The following is a 19,436-nucleotide window of genomic DNA, read 5'->3' as shown; positions in this document are numbered from 1 at the left end:
GAGCATAGCCTATCAGGGCACATCAGATGAAAGAGACCCGGAGTGTGACATGACACCAAAATCCATGCATAGTTTCTCCCCTTACCACTTTCCTTGAAAGGCATTACTACCGTTTTATGTTGATTTACACATCACAGAGTATTCATAATATTGTAAAATTAATTTATGTTACTAACCAGATAAAGAATACCATAGTAATAAATTTTAGTAATACAAGATGTTTAAGGTCAAAGAAGTAGATCTTTAGGTTCCAAGAGTTTATATTTTTATCTTCAGATATTCAAGACTGAACTCTCCTTAAAGAGGGGGTAAATATATGCTCAGATAAAAAGGAAAGATCTGGGAAAAAACCTCTCTATACAATTCAAATGGTAGGAGCTTCCATTCAAACTGTAATACCTAATCTTTATTATCCATGAAGTGGATTTTATGTTGAAATATATCTCAGCATATCTTTCAAGAAGCCACGAAATTGGGAAGAAGCATGACTTGGGTACACATATTGGGTCCGCTGACTCCTACTTCTAAGGTGCCATTCTGATTCTGTCAAGTTCTAAAAGCTTGTTCTGTTTCTATGGAAAATACCTGGTTTTCATAGCATTCTGAGAGCCTTCCCTCTATATAATTCATTCAAATTCTTCCTGACCTAAACTTTTGGCAAACAATATGATTAACAGCCAATTTTTTGTTTATACATTTCTTGTAGCTGACATTATGAATCTCTGTCCAGGGCCATCTCTTTGTATAGGAGGATTGTGAATCATGAAGTGAGAATAGTCCTTCCTGAATGTCAATATGTAGGGAGCTCTAAGACCATACTGAAGGCATTCCTTTTGGTGCAGGAAAGTCTTTGCTCTAGAGTCCGGATTCCAGGAATTACCTGAGAAGAACCCTGTGATATTTCTGGAAACTTTGTAAAACTTCCAGAAACAAGGGCACCTGTGTGACTCGGTCAGTTAAGCTTCTGCCTTCAGCTCAGGTCATGATCCCAGTGTCCTGGGATGGAGCCCTGCATCAGTCTCCCTGCTCAGCAAATAAATAAGTAAAAAAATGAAAAAAAAATATTTAAAAAATGTCCAGAAATATCCAGTTTGCTATATATGGAAAGTTGGTTTTGAAATTTGGTTTAAATATGAGGGAGGAAGAGAAGAGAGAAGTTATGAGTTTATTATAGAGTATAATATGTATCACATTTGGAGACAACATTATCCATGATCCAAGTTTTCCTCATGGATATAAAGCTGAGTCCAAAATCTATTCAGGGCCTAGATACAGTCAGAATGTGATAAAACAATACATTTTGTTTGGGCAAGTTTTATCACATAGTGATATCCTTCAGAAATGGATGTGCTCTTGAGTGGGAAACATCAGAGCTCTGTGTTGTGGGTAGAAAAAGGCTTATAGGCAGATTATCCATGCTGTGTCTCTTGGGACATTTTAGGAAGTTTCCCTAAATTGAGACATCATTTATTAGTGTGTCTTTTCTGAAATTCAGACCTAAAAATCCAAAGTCAATTTAATTATAACAATTCTAGAGTTGGATGTAAAATAACTTTCAGTTCATTTGAATTTTTTGTAGGTGTGAGAAAAATCTAAATTTATTTTCATCTATGTCTGCAGTACTTAAATTGGAACCAAGATTTCCCTTCCTGTTTTTTGAGGAAGTCGGAAGGCTTTTGTGGGTAGCCTGTGATGGCCAGCTGTGGGACGTGGTCCCGTAGGTTGGTCATGACTTGCAGAACCATGCTCCCAGGTGAATGGCCTACTTTGAACTGCTGGTTTTATGAGACTTGTGGAAAGCAGAGAAATATTTTATATTACAGAATTCTCTGTGCTCAATTACCAGTTTGGGGCCTACTGGAGTGAAATGTTTAAGTAGCACTTCTTTAAGTTACAAAGTGATATTGGGAGGCTGCTTTTAAGTTTACTTTTACTGGAGATAATTCTTTACTGTCAGCCCCTCAAAGTCTATTTCATTGCTTGTGTCTGGCTTCTTGACAGAGATACAAAATATTTGCTGTGGGTAAGGCTGGGCATGCTAAGGAGTCAGTGAACCCTCTACAAATGAAGAAACACTTCAAATACCTTGCCTTTCAGTTGGGCTAATTCTAAATCACAGAATCTATACAGTCTCCCAGAGGACTACAGTTTGCTTGCACTCCAATTATGTTACCAACATAAGCATCTTTCCTTTCGCAAGGTCATTCCCAGTTCCCTTACTGATGCATCCAAAAATGAGTTTCCAAACAAACTAAATCAATACAGTGTTGTCTTTGGACCAGCTGAGGGAAACCAACCTAAGTAACTAAGTAGAGCTATTACTCCTACATATATAACCATTCAATGTAGTAGGTCCTGACATTTCCCAAGCTGGGTTGTACTTATGGGAAGCAGAAGGGATTTTTGTATATTCTTACTTATTGTCAAAGTGATCAAAATTTCAATTATAAAATATTATTAGTAGGCATTACTGCTGTCTGCTGAGAAAAGAAAATAATACCCTTACATGGTAGATTCACATCTCCCATGGTAGCCAAGGTAATGAATGAATGCTCTACAGAATTAGTAGTAGAATTTTGTTCAGTGAGGTAGATAATACATCCAGTTCTATTTTAAATGTCAGATGCCTGAATAGAGAAGTCCAAAGATCAGATGGATATATGGTTTTATATCTCCAAAGATAGAGCCAGTTAGCAAAGTCTGACATAATGTGCCTGTTTGCTCAGTCTTTTTATGGCTACCTTTATGTCTTTATTTCTTAATGTATATATGATGGGATTTAAAATGGGAGTGATAGCAAAATCAGCAATGAAAAGGTATTTATCAATTGATGATGTGGGGAAAGGCCAGACATAGAGAAACATGCATGGAGTGAAAAAAAGAACCACCACAGTGATGTGAGCTGACAGGGTGACAAATGCTTTGGATAAGTCTCCTGAAGAACGTTTCCAGACAGTGACCAAAATGAAGATATAGGAAAGAATTAGCAAGAAGAAGGTGCCCATGCTCATGAAGCCACTGTTGGCAGCAATAATAAATTCAAACCTGTCTCCATCTGTGCATGCAAGTTTTATGATCCTGGGAAAGTCACAGTAAAAGCTGTCTACTTCATTAGGACCGCAAAAGGGCAAGTTTATAATGAAAGCAAACTGAGACATAGCATGGATCACCCCAGTTACCCAGCCAGCAATTACAAATGAAACACATATTTTAGGGTTCATGATGTTCAGGTAGTGAAGAGGCTTACAGATTGCTGTGTACCTGTCAAATGCCATGGCTATGAGTAACACCATCTCCACTCCTCCCATGATGTGGATGAAACATATCTGTGTCATGCAGCTTTGGAAAGAAATAATCTTGTATTCACTTAAAAGGTCCCTAATCATCTTTGGGACTGTGGTAGAGGCAACCCCCACATCAATGAAAGAGAGGTTGGCCAGCAGGAAGTACATAGGAGAATGTAGGTGAGAATCAAAAATTACCAAAAAGAAAATGAAGAGATTTCCCAGGATGATCCCTAAATAGATCAAGGAAAAAATAAACATGAGAAAAACTTTAGTTTCCCAAGAACTAGAGAGTCCCAGCAACACAAACTCAGAAACCACAGAATTATTTAGTCTATCCATTGACTTGGACGGGAGAGCTGATTTTCAAATCACCTGAGGATAGAAAATGATTAAAAAGACACAATCAGTGGTATAAATGTAAATTTCCTATTTCTTGCTAGTTGTTCTTTGGGGTACATATCCTGAACTAGAAATAATTAAATAGGATAAGAAAAAAAAAGGATATAGAAATGTTGTGGTGGTTAAGAGAATGATTACATAAAAACAGAAGAAAATTATTAATATTTTAGATGGAGATAAATAATGTTGCTTCCCTTCTATTCCATTTTCAGATCTTTTTATTTTGCCTCTCAAGGATTTTTAGACATATCCCCTGATCACTTACCTAGGTGTTCTTTCACCTGAATAATCTCAGCTATTACTGTCAATTTCACAGTAATAGTCTCACACATATTTGCTAATTCTCCTTAGCTGGATTTATTTCAGTTGTAACATAGAGATCTTTAGGCCAAAATAGTTTAGTGCCTTTCACCTTGTATGTGTGTTTTATTTTTTTTAATTTTGTATAATTTACCATGAAAGTCAAGTGCTGAGATGTGGTTATTCATAATTTTGATTCATAACTATTATCATGGTACCTGCCTCTATATTCAATTAAACTGTTGGATACAAAGGCTGAATACTTGAACATAAAATGTTAATTAAACAATTATAAGATTAATAAATAGCATTTATGCAAAACTTTGTATGAACCACATTATCTCACTTAAATCCACAGAATTCCATAAGAAATTCCATAAGAAATGCTTTTTTTACATTCATTTTGCTAACGAAGAAACTGAGTCTTAAAGGGATCAAGTATCAGAGCCGCAGCTCTAGGACACCATAATCCATGTTTATAACCATGTCATTGTGCTCTTCAAGCCTGGCACCTTCCAGTATATGCTGGATCTTTCCTAAGGATCCGTCGGTTAAACTTTCTTCTACTTTTTGCTTCCTTTTACCTATTCATAAAGTTAAGTTCTTTTTTAAAAGATTTGATTTATTGGAGTGCCTGGGTGGCTCAGTGGCTTAAAGCCTCTGCCTTCGGCTCAGGTCATGATCCCAGGGTCCTGGAATCGAGCCCCGCATCGGGCTCTCTGCTCAGCAGGGAGCCTGCCTCCCCCTCTCTCTGTGCCTGCCTCTCTGCCTACTTGTGATTTCTGTCTGTCAAATAAATAAATAAAATCTTAAAAAAAAATTTTGATTTATTTGTTTTAGTTGATTGATCAAAAAGATTTTATTTATTTGAGACAGAGAGAGAGAGAGATGCATGAGTGTGGGGGAGGGGCAAAATGAGAGGGGCAAGTTGATTCCCTGCTGAGCAGGGAGCCCAATGTGAGGCTCAATCTTAGGACACTTAACCAACTGAGCCACCCAGGTTCCCCTACATAGTTAAGTTCTTTCTAAAAAATCAAATCTCTGAATCTTGTGTCTCCTAATTTTCTTTCTCTCCCTAACTCCTCACTGGCAGCCCTCATTTTTTGGTTGCCAGTAAGCCCAAACAATCAGTTTCCAAAATTCCTTTTTCTTAGAAAGAGACTCTGGCTTCCAAATACATCATACAATAATCAGTTTTTAATTATCATTTTCCTTGATATCTCTGCAGGATTTGATACTGTTTTTCACGTCCTTAGTTCTGTAACTCCCTCTGCCCTTGGCTCCTTGGCTTTCATAAGACCAATCTCTTCCCACTTCTTGCCAATAGAAATAGCATTTGTTTAAGTGGTTGGCTGAAATCTCTAGATTTGAGAAGACAGTAGATCTATCCTAAGTTGAGAGCATGATATGTGATTTTTCTAAACCATTTCCTACAATTCTATTTTCCCTGCCCATGATTTCATCTAAGGTAGGATATGTGACCAAGAAATGTTCAATGTGACGTAAACCAATGTTGTCTGGAGAGCTTTCCTTCCAAAAGAAAAGACAAAATTCCATGTAGAGAAGGCTCTTTTCATGGTCTTTTTTTTTTTTTTTCCATTTAATTCCAATGATATCTTAAAGTTACAGCAACAACAAAGTTGTAAAGCCCATATAATACAAATAATACAATAAAAATTTAGAGAGGACCCAGAAACCAAAAACATGTTGAATCATTTAAAATCTGCCATAGTGTCCCTTCAGATTTGTTCTTCTAATGTGAGAAAAATAAACTAAAACTCCTTTGATCAACTATAAGCCAGGTTTTCTGTTAATTGGTTGAATGCAATCAGACCATTTTTATGATAGCCCTTTCTTAACTATTCTTCTGCCTTTCTGACTTCTCTATACCTTTCACTAACACAGTAATCATTTTTCCTCTGCTCAACTTTAATTTATGGTGTAACTCAGAGTCTGTGATAAGTAATTGCTCTCTCTCTCTTTTTTTTTTTTTAAATTATGCTGGAAATACCATTCTAACCATACTCAGCAAAGTCTTATATGCCTGTTTACCTTGGTCTGATGACAGAAAGGATTTAAAAATGCAAATCTTACATGACATATGTATCTTTTTTAAAACCTTGGGGCGCCTGGGTGGCTCAGTTGGTTAAGCCGCTGCCTTCGGCTCAGGTCATGGTCTCAGGGTCCTGGGATCGAGCCCCGCATCGGGCTCCTTGCTCAGCGGGGAGCCTGCTTCTCTCTCTGCCTCTGCCTGCCTCTCTACCTGCTTGTGCTCTCTGTCTCTCCCTCTGTCAAATAAATAAATAAAATCTAAAAAAAAAATAAATAAAATAAAATAAAATAAAACCTTGTAAGGATTTTCCACCTGTGTCTTTTTAAAACCCTTGTATAGATTCTCATTGCCCATAGGGGAAAAGTTTTATTCAGTATCAGGTTATTCATTGTAACTAGTACCTACATGTTGAATTCTGAATCTGTAGCTTTATCTCTTACTCCAGAGTAATATATTCAAAGCAGTATGTGGCATACTCAGATGGAAGTTCCACCTTCATCTTCAAGTTAATGTCAAACTGAATTTATGATATTTTAACTGACAGCAATGCTTTAATAAATGTCATTACCATTCTCCCCAGTGCCCAGTGTAGATACCTGGGTCACACTCTGTCCTTGTACTTCCAGCTTCAGTTGCACAATTTTTACTTTCAACTATTTTTCATTTCAGTTCCTTCCTCATTTCTATTGTCATTTTTTCTTTTACTTCTGGTCTACATTTTTTCCCATATTAATTGTTGAAGAGGCTCCTAAATGATCTCCCCATTCCATTCTTCATCATGTCCAGTCCATTGTACAGTCTGTTTTCCAAATATCTCGATCTAAAGATCAAATAACACCACATGGCTTTCCTACTTGAAGCCTTTGGTGGGTCTGTCAAGAGAAAATTTTTGATCCCACAGCATATCACATAAGGCCATGAGAAGAGATGAACAATATTTGACTTGAGAGGATATTTCCATAAAAACTTTAAGGAATGAATGTACTAAATAGTCACTGGATAAATTTCAAAATTGATCCGTGATTAAAAAAAAAACAAAAAAAAAACAACTCTTAGTAAAATAGGATTAAGAATTTTTTTTTTTTTAAGATTTTATTTATTTGCTGGAGAGAGAGTACACACAAGCAGGCAGAGAGGCAGGCAGAGGCAGCGAGAGAAGCAGGCTCCCTGCTGAGCAAGGAACCCGATGTGGGACTCGATCCCAGGACCCTGGGATCATGACCTGAGCCGAAGGCAGCGGCTTAACCAACTGAGCCACCCAGGCGTCCCAAGAAATATTTTAATATGATTTTATGGCTAACAAACACATGAAAAAATTTTCATCAGCATTAGCCATCAGGGAGATTCAAATCAAAACCACATTGAGATACTACCTTATACCAGTTAGAATGGCCAAAATCAACAAGACAGTAAACAAGTGCTGGAGAGGATGTGGAGAAAGGGGAACCCTCTTCACTGTTGGTGGAAATGCAAGTTGGTGCAGCCACTTTGGAAAACGGTGTGGAGATTCCTTAAGAAATTAAAAATAGGACTACCTTATGACCCTGTAATTTCACTACTGGGTATTTACCCCAAAGATACAGATGTAGTGAAAAGAAGGGCCATATGTACCCCAACATTCATAGCAGCAATGGCCACAATTGCCAAACTGTGGAAAGTGCAAAGATGCCCTTCAACAGACGAATAGATAAAGAAGATATGGTCCATATATACAATGGGATATTATGCCTCCATCAGAAAGAATGAATACCCAACTTTTGTAGCAACATGGACGGGACTGGAAGAGATTATGCTGAGTGAAATAAATCAAGCAGAGAGAGTCAATTATCGTATGGTTTCACTTACTTTTGGACCGTAAGGAATACCATGGAGGATATTAGGAAAAGGAAAGGAAAAGTGAATTGGGGGAAATTGGAGGGGGACATGAACCATGAGAGACTGTGGACTCTGAGAAACATACTGAGTGTTTTGGAGAGGAGAGGAGTAGGGGGTAAGGTGAGCTTGGTGATGGTTATTAAGGAGGGCACGTATTGCATGGAGCACTGGGTGTGGTGCATAAACAATTAATCTTGGAACACTGAAAAAATAAAATAAAATAAGGAATGATTTTAATAAATTTTTAAACCAGTAGTCAATGTCTGGTTATAGATGGTGCATAAACAATGAATCTTGGAACATTGAAAAAAATAAAATTAAATTAAAAAATAAGAAGTATTAAAACCAGGAACATAAAGAAGGAAGCCTGCAGCACTATGTTTCAATGATTTACTATAGCAGAAAGATTAAATCAAATAATATTCTTGAAAGAATAGTATCAAAACTATAATCATTCCCAAATCATACAATTGTCCATGTCAAAAACTTACAATTAAATGAACAATAAATCTAGCAAGATTATTTTAATAAATATAATATAATAAATAGTAAATGACTTATTAAAATTTGATTGAAAAGCTCTCATTTGTAAGTGAAACAAATGTGTAATATATGCACTCTATTGAAAAAACAAACTTTCCTGAAACATTTGAAATGCAGATTAAAATAGGAAATGAATCCATGCAAATAGAAGATGTTTTTACAACTAAAAAAATCCATTCTTAATGAACTATCTTGAGCAATAACTGCCGTGTCCATTAAAAGCCCAGCAGAAATGTTTTGGAGCTTTACAAAGGTACCTAAATGTCCATTTCAAAGTCCAGGGATATTTTGAGAAAGAAATCAAGTGGGTACCAAGGGGAGAAAAGAGAATACTTTCTATTAAAGATATTGGGATATATCATAAACCCATGCTAATTAAATAATGATTGATTTGACTGAAATTGACAGGTAAATAGGACAAAATGTAGTTATGAATATGATACAAATTAGGAAACTTAGTAAATGATAAAGAGGGCAAAACAATTAAATAGGATAATGGAGGACTTTAGAATTTAGAATATATCTAAATTCAGAGTATTCAATGGTTATTAAACATGTAGCTCAACACTGGAAACAAACTTTTAAGTATCTTACTATACATCTCACAGCAAAGTATATTGTAGATGATTAGAAGCCTTAAATGTAAAAATAAAGTTGTAAAGTTTAATACATTGAATTATGATTTACTTTCTAAAACTTGAGATTGTAGCATTTACCTCAAATTCAGAAAGCAGATTCCATTTTTGTAGTTTCTCCTCAACAGACTAAATAAGCCTATTGATGTTGTAGAATTGGAGAAGCAATGCTTCTAGTTCTCAGGTGAAGGGAAATGTGAAGTAGTACAGTCATTCCAGAAGGCAGTTGAGTCATAAAAGTAAAAAATATTTTAACTGTAATTCGGTAATGCTATGCCTTGAAATTAATTGAAAGAAAATAGATAAATACACAAAACATATAATGTTATTTTACTTTAACATTTCTTATAATATGAAATGTTTAATGATAAAAGGACTGATTATGTGGATATATTCTATTTTTAAAAAGCCATTAGGTCTACATTAATGAGCATGGAAAGATATCAGTTAAGTCCAGAAAACTACAGTGAAAAAAATATTTTTACTGGGGGAGGGGAGTGCAAATGACATTTAAATGAATAGAGTTTTAGAATTTGTCCCAAATATCTATAGGTGGTGTGGTTAAAAACTTTTTTAATTTGAATATAGCTGACACACAATGTTACATTAGTTTCAGGTATGATTCAATATTGTTATATGCTATGTTATGTCCACCACAAGTGTAACTACCATCTGTTGTCATAGACGTGGTGGGATTTTAAATAATCTTATGCTTGTTTCTTTACCCCCAACTTGATTTTCTGTATTTTTAGAGGTAATATTCATTTTTTAAAATTTGAAAACAAATGTGTCAAAATAAATTGAGGAGATGAAAACACTTATATAGAAACCATTTCAATACATAGTAAAACAGTGTTTAAGGGCACAGACATGGGGGCCAAAATGCATCCCCAGGTCCCCTATTTACCTGCTGTGTATTCCATATGAATTACTCAGCTGCCAGATATGTCTGTTTCTGCATCTGTTAAAGGGAGATACTAACAGTCTCTATTTCCTGTAGTTTTGAGGACTAAATGAGTTGAAACAAGAAAACATCAGATAGTGCTTGGACATACACAAAGTGCTAAATAAGTGTTATATATTGTGATAATTTTGATGATTTTCAGGAAACAGACCAGAGTTTTAACAGTGATTGAATAAATCTGGCAGACAGAAAGCTAGCATACCTTTTTCATGTTATTTCAGTAGGAATAGAAGAGCAAAGGCATAGATATTCATCTTATTTTTATGATCCTAATATTCAGAGAAAAGGGAGATGAGAGACCAAATATACTTCACATACTATTTTCAAAAAGATACTAGAGCTTTGAAGAATATGTTACATTCATCTGTCATGCAATTTTAACTCTTAGAATAAGACTAGAAGGATATAAAACAGTGTGAATGAAAATTATTCAAGTAAAGTGAGTTAACAAAGGAAAAGGGTGACTAGGAGAGAGGTAAACTGTGGGGAATGTAAAAAAGGATTTAATTATGGAACCTGATGCTGAAGAATTAAAGATGGGGTTTCCACCTACCTGCACAGGCTCTGGTTTTCACCCTCAGAAGCTTCAAGGGATTGAGAAACACAGAGACATTCACTCCCTTCTAGATTCATCTTTATTAATTGAGACATAAAGTTATAAATAGTTGTTACTGTTAGGAATGAAACCAATTACAGGACTGGGTATTAATAACTAACATTTATTCCATTATTGGCTGTCTATAGACATTAGCAGTTTTATGACATTAGCTTTTTCCCCAAGGGTCAAGTTACATGAGATGCAGAATAGAGTCACAGAGAAATTAAGGAATCTGCGTGTTGAATAGTAATTATGTGGTTTTGACAGTATTTTTACAAATTTGAGATTAGAGACGTTATACATCATACATCACAGATGTTTTATAAATTATAGAATTGTTGAACATTATTGTGAATCACTAATTATATCTTTTTCGCATCAATATCATGTAAAAGACTAAATACCACTACACATTCTTTTTTAAAACATTTTTTGTATAAATTCAATTAATTAACATATAATATATTATTATTTTGAGAGGTAGAGGTCAGTCATTCATCAGTCTTTTATAATACCCAGTGCTCATTACATCACATGTCCTCCTCAATGGCCATCACTCAGTTACCCCATCTCTCCATCTCCCTCCCCTCCAGCAACCCTCAGTTTCCTATGATTAAGAATCTCTTATGGTTGTCTCCCCCTCTGATTTCATCTTGTTTTATGTGTTCCTCTCTTCCCCTATGATCATCTTTTTTGTTTCTTAAATTCCACATAGTGATATTATCTGATAATTATCTTTCTCTGATTGAGTTATTTCACTTAGCATAATACTCTCTAGTTGCATTCACATTGTCGCAAATGGCAAGATTTCTTTTTCTTTTTTCTTTCTTTCTTTTCTTTTATCTTTCTTTCTTTCTTTCTTTCTTTCTTTCTTTCTTTTTTTTTTTTTTTTGATGGCTGAGGAGTATTCCATTGTGTATATATACCATGTCTTCTTTATGCATTCATCTGTTGATGGACATCTGGGCTCTTTCCATAGTTTGGCTATTGTGGACCTTGCTTCTGTGAACATTGTGTTGCATGTGCCCATTCATAACATTACACTTATATCTTTGAGGTAAATACTTAGTAGTCCAATTGCTGGTTCATAGAGTAGCTCTATTTTCAACTTTTTGAGGAACCTCCATACTGTTTTCCAGAGAGTCTGCACCAGCTGACATTTCCACCAAAAGTATAAGAGGGTTCCCCTTTCTCCTCACCCTCACCAATATCTATCATTTCCTGACTTGTTAATTTTAGTCATTCTGACTGGTGTGAGGTGGTATCTCATTGTGATTTTGATTAGTATTTGCCTGGTGCCAAGAAATGTTGAGCATTTTTTTAATGGATCTGTTGGCCATTTGGATATCTTCTTTGGAGAAATGTCTATTCCTGTCTTTTGCCCATTTCTTGATTAGATTATTTGTTCTTTGGGTGTTGAGTTTAGTAAGTTCTCTATAGATATTGGATACTAGCCCTTTATCTGATATGTCACTTGCAGATATATTCTCCCATTCTTTAGATTATCCTTTGGTTTTGTGTTCTGTTTCCTTTGCTGTGCCGAAACATTTTATCTTAATGAAATCCCAGTAATTCACTTTTGCCTTTGTTTCCCTTACCTTTGGAGATTGTGTCTAGCAAGAAGTTGCTGTGGTGAAGATCACAGAAGTTGCTTCCTATATTCTCCTCTAGGATTTTGATGGATTCCTGTCTCACATTTAGGTCTTTTACCCGTTTTGAGCCTATTTTTGTGTATGGTGTAAGGAAATGGTTCACTTTCATTCCCTCATGTGACTGTCCAATTTTCCCAACACCATTGGTTGAACAGACTGTCTCTTTGCCATTGGATATTCTTTCCAGCTTTATCGAAGATTGACCATAGAGTTGAGGGTCAATTTCTGGATTCTCTATTCTGACCCATTGAACTATATGTCTGTTTTTGGGTATGTACCATACTGCCTTGATGATTACAGATTTGTAATAGAACTTGAAGTCTAGAACTTTGTCACCACCAGCTTTGGTTTTCCTTTTCCAACATTCCTTTGGCTATTTGGGATCTTTTCTGTTTCCATATAGATTTTAGGATTATTTGTTTCAGTTCTGTGAAAAAATTTGATGGTGTTTTCATAGGAATTACAAGGAAGGCATAGATTACTCTAGGTAGCATAGACATTTTAACAATATTTGTCCTTCCAATCCATGGTATGGAACGTTTTTCCGTTTTTTTGTTTTTCCTCAATTTCTTTTATGAGTGTTCTATAGTTTTTGGAGTACAGATCGTTTACCTCTGATTCAGTTTATTTAAGGTATCTTATGGTTTTGGACGTAATTTTAAATGGGATCTACTCCTTAATTTCTCTTTCTTCTGTCTCAGTGTATTGAAATGCAATTGTTTTCTGTGCATTGATTTTATATCCTGCCACTTTGTTGAATTCCTATCTGACTTCTAGCAATTTTGGTGTGGGGTCTCTTGGGTTTTTCACATAAATCATCATATATCTGCAAAGAGTGAGATTTTGACTTCTTTGCTGATTCAGATGTGTTTTATTTCTTTTTATTCCTGATTGCTGAGGCTGGGTGTTTAAGTACTATGTTGAACAGTAATGGCAGTACTGGACATCCCTGTCACGTTCCTCAGGGAAAAGGCCTTCAGTATTTCCCCCATTGAGAATGATATTTGTTGTGGGCTTTTTGTATATGGCGTTTATGATATTGAGGTATGTTCCCTCTATCCCTACACTGTGAAGACTTTTAATCAACAAAGGATGCTGTACTTTGTCAAATGCTTCCTCTGCATCTACTAAGAGAATAATATGGTACTTGTTCTTTCTTTTATTAATGTGGTGTATCACACTGATTGTTTTGCAAATGTTGAACCATCCTTGAAACCTAAGAATAAATCCCACTTAAACATGGTGAAGTATTCTTTTAATGTACTGTGGCATCCTATTGGTTAGTCATGGTGAGAATTTTGGCATCCATGCTCACCAGGTATATTGGTCTGTGATTCTTCTTTTTGGTGGAGTCTTTGTCTGGCTTTGGGATCAAGGTAATGCTGGCTTCATAGAATTAGTTTGGAAGTTTTCCTTCCATTTCTATTTTTGAAACAGCTTCAGAGGAATAGGTATTAATTCTTCTTTAAATGTTTGGTGGAGGGTGCCTGGGTGGCTCAGAGAGTTGAACACCTATCTTCAGCTCAGGTGATGATCCCAGGATTCTGGAATTGAGCCCTGTGTCAGGCTCCCTGCTGGGCCAAGAGCCTGCCTCTCCTTCTCCCTCTCCTGCTCCCACTGCTTGTACTTGTCTCACTCTCTCTGTCAAAATAAGTAAATAAAATATATAAATAAAAAATAAAAAAATAAATAAATAAATATTTGGTAGAATTCCCCTGGGAACCCATCCAGTCTGGACTCTTGTTTGTTGGGTGATTTTTTTCACTACTTATTCCATTTCCTTGCTGGTATGGTTCAGGTTTTCTACTTCTTCCTACTTCTGTTTTGGTGTGTATACATCTCTAGGGATGCATCAGTTTCTTCCAGATTGCCTAATTTGTTGGCATATAGTTGTTCCTAATATGTTCTTGTAATTATTTGTATTTCTGTGGTGTTGGTGTGATCTCTCCGCTTTCCTTCATGATTTTGCTTTGGGTCCTTACTCTTTTCTTTTTGACAAGGAAGGCCAGGGGTTTTTCACTGTTATTAATTTCCTCAAAGAACCAGCTCCAAATTTCCTAGAAAGGAAGCAAGCAGTGTTCTACTGTTCTTTTGATTTCTGTTTCATTAATTTCTGCTCTAGTCACTATCAATTCTATTCTACTGCCGGGTTTAGGCTTTATTGTTTGTTCTCTCTCCCACTCTTTTAGGTATAAGATTAGCATATATATTTGAAAACTTTCTTGTTTTGTTGAGAAAGGCTTGTATTGCTATATACTTCCCTCTTTGGATGAACTTTGCTTTTTCCCAAAGGTTTTGAACAATTGTGTTTTCATTTTCACTTCTTTCTAAGAAAATTTCTTCTTTAATTTCCTGGTTGACCCATTCATTCTTTAGTAGGATGCTCTTTAGCCTCCATGTGTTTGAGTTCTTTCCAAATTTCCTCTTGTGATTGAGTTCCAGTTTCAGCATTGTAGTCTGAAAATATGCAGGCAATGACCCAGTCTTTTTGTGTCGTTTGAGACCTGATTTGTGACCCAGTATGGGATCTATTCTGGAGAATGCTCCATGTACACTTGAGACAAATGTGTATTGTATTACTTTAGGATGGAAATCTTTGAATGTATGTGTGAAGTCCATCTGGTCCAGTGTGTCATTCAAAGCCCTTGCTTCCTTGTTGATCTTTTGCTTAGATAATTTGTCCATTGCAGGGAGTGGATGTTAAAGTCACTTGCTATTATTGTATTATTGATGTATTTCTTTAATTTTGTTACTAATTGGTTTATATAATTGGCTGCTCCCATGTTAGGGGCATAAATATTTATGATTGTTAGATATTCTTCTTAGATACACCCTTTAAGTATGATACAGTGATATTTCTCATCTCTTATTACAGTCTTAAGTTTGAAATCTAATTTCTCTGCTATAAGGATTGCCACCCCAGCTTTCTTTTGATGTCCATTAGCATGAAATGGTTTTCCACCCCTGTACTGTAAATCTGAAGGTGTCTTTGGATGTAAAATGAGTTTCTTGCAGACAGCATATCAATGGATCTTGCTTTTTTTCTAATCTGATACACTTTGTCTTTTAATTGGGACATTTAGTCCATTTATATTCAGCGTAACTCTTGAAAGATATGAATTTAGTGCCATTGTATTCTCTGTCCAGTCACTGTTTCTGTATATTGTCTCTGTTCCTTTCTGATCTTACTTTTGCACTCTCTCTTGACTTAGAGGACCTTTTTTAATATTGCTTGTAGGGCTGGTTCAGTGATCACAAATGCTTTTAGTTTCTGTTTGTCCTGAATGCTTGTTATCTCTCCTTCAATTTTTTTTTTTTTTAAGATTTTATTTATTTGACAGAGAGAGATACAGCAAGAGAGGGAACACAAGCAGGGGGAGTGAAAGAGGGAGAAGAAGGCTTCCTGCAGAGCAGGGAGACCAGTGTGGAGCTAGATCCCAGGACCCTGGGATCATGACCTGAGCCAAAGGCAGACGCTTAATGACAGAGCCACCTAGGTGCACCTCTCCTTTAATTTGAATGACATCCTAACTGGATAAAGTATTCTTAGCTGCATATTTTTCTCATTTAGCACCCTGAATATATCATGCCAGTCCTTTCTGGCCTGTTATGGTCTCTGTGGTTTGTTCTTCTGTCAGTTTAATGTTTCTACCCTTGTAGGCTACAGATATCTTGTCCTGAGCTGCTTTCAGGATTTTCTCTTTGTCTCTGTGATTTGCAAGTTTCACTAATTATGTCAGTGTGTTAACCTATTCTTATTGATTTTGAGGGGAGTTCTTTGTGTCTCTTGGACTTGAATGCCTGTTTCCTTCCCCAAATTAGGGAAGTTTCTGTTACAATTTGCTCCAGTATGCTTCTGAACCTCTCTCTCTCTCTCTCTTTTCCTCTTCCTCCAGGGTCCCAGTTATCCTGGGATTTTTTGACCTTATAATGTCACTTATCTCTCAAATTTTCCTCTTGTGATCCAGTAGTTGTTTATTTCTTAGCTACTTCTTAGCTTCTTTATTCTCCATCATTTTGTCTTCTATATCACTAATTCTCACTTCTGCCTCATTTTTCCTAGAAGTTAGAGCCTCCATTTTTTTTTATTACATCTCATTAATAGACTTTTTGATTTTTACTTAATTAGATTTTAGTTCTTTTATTTCTCTAGAAAGGGATTCTCTAGTATCTTCTATACTTTTTTCAAGCCCAGGTAGGAATTTATAATCATTATTCTGAACTCTAGTTCTGACATCTTACTTATCTCCACACTGATCAGGTCCCTGGCTTTCAATACTGTCTCTTGTTCTGTTTTCTGAGGTGAGTTTACTTAAGGTGAATCTATTTTCTGGAGGGATTAGCTCCAGAACACCAGTCCCTATTAGCTAAAATGGGAAAGCTTTTTATAGGAAATATATTGGCCACATCCCTATACACTGAGCTAGAAAAATAGTGAATAACAAAATAAGAAGGAGAATATAATGAATCATAGAGAATAAGAATACAGGCTAGTTGTGAAGTGTGAATTTTGTGGACAAGGAATGATCAAGACAGCTTCCAAAGGCTGAGGATCTTTTTTTTCTGCAAAATTGAATCCATAAATATCTATTGCTTTCAGGAAGGCCTGATTAAATAATGGGAAGGCAATAGGTTTAGCATTAAAGAATTAAGGATTATGCCACTCTTGACTATTTGTTCTCCTCCTCATTGTAGCAATATAAACTACAAGGAAGGTAAGGTAGTGTGACTGTGCAATGGCATGATGCATTGTCTGTACTGACATGATAAAAGTCTGAAGTAATTCATTGTTTTTCAGTGGTTAAGTCCATTTTCACCGACTAGCAGGGCATAACGTTTCCATTAATACACATTGATACACTTTCTCAACAATGATTGTTACTGTCAGATTTGTTTTCTCGTACCCATTTAAAAGGTGTAAGGTAGTATGTCATTCTGATCTTAAGTTACATTTTCTTAATTACTAATGAGATTGAGTGTTTAGCATCCCGTGATATTTCTTTTCAGGAATAAATAAATGTTCAATTAATTTGCCCTATGTCTCCCCTTTTGGGTCATCTTTTTTTTATTCATTTCTAGGAGGATTTTGGATCTTTCTCTAAATTTATTGTGTTGCTTTCATTGATGGCTTCTTTTTGGCTTTCTTCTCACCCCTCTAAATTTATTTTGCTTTAAAACAGCACATTCTTCTATTTTCCCCATCCTCCCAGCTCTCTTTGCTTTAATATAAGGTAAAATGATAATTATAAAAATCCTTTATTAACCCAAGGAAATAATGTTTCAAGGGATTGCAAATGATTCTTTCATGTTTTTAACAACAACAACAAAAAATTGTCAAGAAATTCCAACTTTAAATCGACAATGAAGACTTGGAAACTTGAACTATAAGGAAAATGCTGTAGAGTACAAGTACAATATCATTACAGCTTGTTTGATTTATTTCTCAGTAGAGGTAGACCACTCAAATAATTTTAGTATCTTGTCTAGCTAACTTACAGTTGAGGTGAGTAAATCATGTAATTTTAGAAATGAGACTAATGATAAGTAGTCCAGAGTAGTTTTCTAATAATACCAACCTGGGTAAAATGATTAGCATGGTGTTGGGAATGTTGGTAGTATTAAATAATGGTAGTAATGATTACTTTTATAATTATCATTGTTATCATCTGAAAATCTTTAAGTAAATACAAAGGAGTATTTATACAAATTATGATTATCAATTATTGTCTTCTCTAAGTGGTAAGAATATAAGTGTTAGATTTCTTAAAGAGATTAATTTATTAGTAGGGAAATAGAGAATGGGGGAGTTCTAGAGGAAGAGGAAGAATCCTCAAGTCGACTCCAAGCTGAGCAAGGACCCCCATGCTGGGCTGGATCCCAGGCCCCTGAAATTGTGACCTGAGCCAAAATATTTTTGTAATGGAATAACCACAAACCATACATCTGGGAATACTCCAAACGTATAGATATGAATAAGTCTCATACCCAGTTTAGTTTATAGGTCAAATGTGGCCAAATTGGGATGCATTTTCTGATTATATGAGAAAACTAAAAAAACTAAAAATTATCCTGTGAATCCATATGCTGATTTATCAGTCTCTTTATGGCATTCCTAATCTCTTTATTTCTCAGTGTGTAAATGGCTGGATTCAGGAGAGGTGTGATTACTGTGTAAAACACAGCAAGAAACTTGTCCATCCAAGTGATGTTAAGTGGCCACAGATAGATGAAGATGCAGGGTCCAAAGAATAGCAACACCACTGTGATGTGGGAAGTACAGGTAGAGAGTGCTTTTGATGCTCCGTCCTTGGAGTTTAGACGGACAGTTAGTAGGATATAGGTGTAGGACATCAGTAAGAGAATGAAGCAAGTTGTTGCCAAGATCCCACTGTCAGCATTTATCAGCATTCCTAGAGTATGTGTATCCATGCAGGCCAGTTTGATCACCAAAGGGATATCACAGAAAATACTGTCCACTATTCTGGATCCACAGAAGGGCAGATCTAAAATCATGGCTAGTTGGCTCATGGCATGCACAAAGCCAATGATCCATGATACCAAAACTAACCAGATGCACTTCTTTCTGTCCATGATGCTAGAGTAATGGAGTGGTTTGCAGATGGCCACATAACGATCATAAGCCATTGTCACTAGCAGCACCATCTCGCCCCCTGCAAAAAAATGCACACTGAAGATCTGGGTCATGCAGCCACCAAAGGAGATGGTTTTATTATCCTTTAGGAAGTCTGTGGTCAGTTTAGGGGTAGTTACTGAGGAAAGGCAGAAGTCCACAAATGAGAGATTGGCTAAGAGGAAGTACATTGGGGAATGGAGATGAGGGTCAGTGATGAATAAGAGCACGACAAAGAGGTTGCCAACAACAGTCATCAGGTAGAGCGTAGAAAAAGGCAGTAAGAGGAAGGTCTGGAGCTCCTTTGAATCACAAAGTCCACGAAAAATGAACTCAGACACCATAGACTGGTTTGCTTCCTCCATTTTGTACATGGAATTCTAATGGAGCCCAAAGAAAGAGATGAACTAAGAACTTCTAGAATGGAAAGAAGAATCTCATTAACACTCAGGTACAGAGAGCACACAAGTTCTATTCGTGGGCAAAATTCAAATATTTC

The 19,436-nt window shown here is 36.0% G+C and overlaps 3 protein-coding genes across 3 annotated transcripts in view; 1 reads left to right on the top strand and 2 right to left on the bottom strand.

The window, feature by feature from the left end:
* The window catches only part of LOC308346819 (olfactory receptor 4F3/4F16/4F29-like), a gene marked incomplete at both ends in the record, with an annotated part of 298,432 nt that overhangs the window by 276,324 nt on the left and 2,672 nt on the right, over positions 1-19,436 (top strand). The gene's annotated exons all lie outside the window — the stretch shown is intronic.
* Positions 2,691-3,626, bottom strand: LOC308346815 (olfactory receptor 4F21-like; the record flags this gene model as incomplete). Its single annotated transcript, XM_080809863.1, has 1 exon — positions 2,691-3,626. The coding sequence occupies one exon, from the start codon at positions 3,624-3,626 to the stop codon at positions 2,691-2,693; it is 936 nt and encodes a 311-aa protein (XP_080665989.1).
* On the bottom strand, positions 18,364-19,302 carry LOC308346809 (olfactory receptor 4F4-like; the record flags this gene model as incomplete). The annotated part of the gene is made up of 1 exon (XM_080809854.1): positions 18,364-19,302. One exon carries the CDS (start codon positions 19,300-19,302, stop codon positions 18,364-18,366), a length of 939 nt encoding a protein of 312 aa, XP_080665980.1.

Source organism: Martes martes (assembly GCF_963455335.1).
Source record: "Martes martes genome assembly, chromosome: 7".
Classification (NCBI taxonomy): domain Eukaryota; kingdom Metazoa; phylum Chordata; class Mammalia; order Carnivora; family Mustelidae; genus Martes; species Martes martes.
The sequence above is the reverse complement of the archived record's forward strand: the minus strand, read 5'-3'. Positions and strand labels throughout refer to the sequence as shown.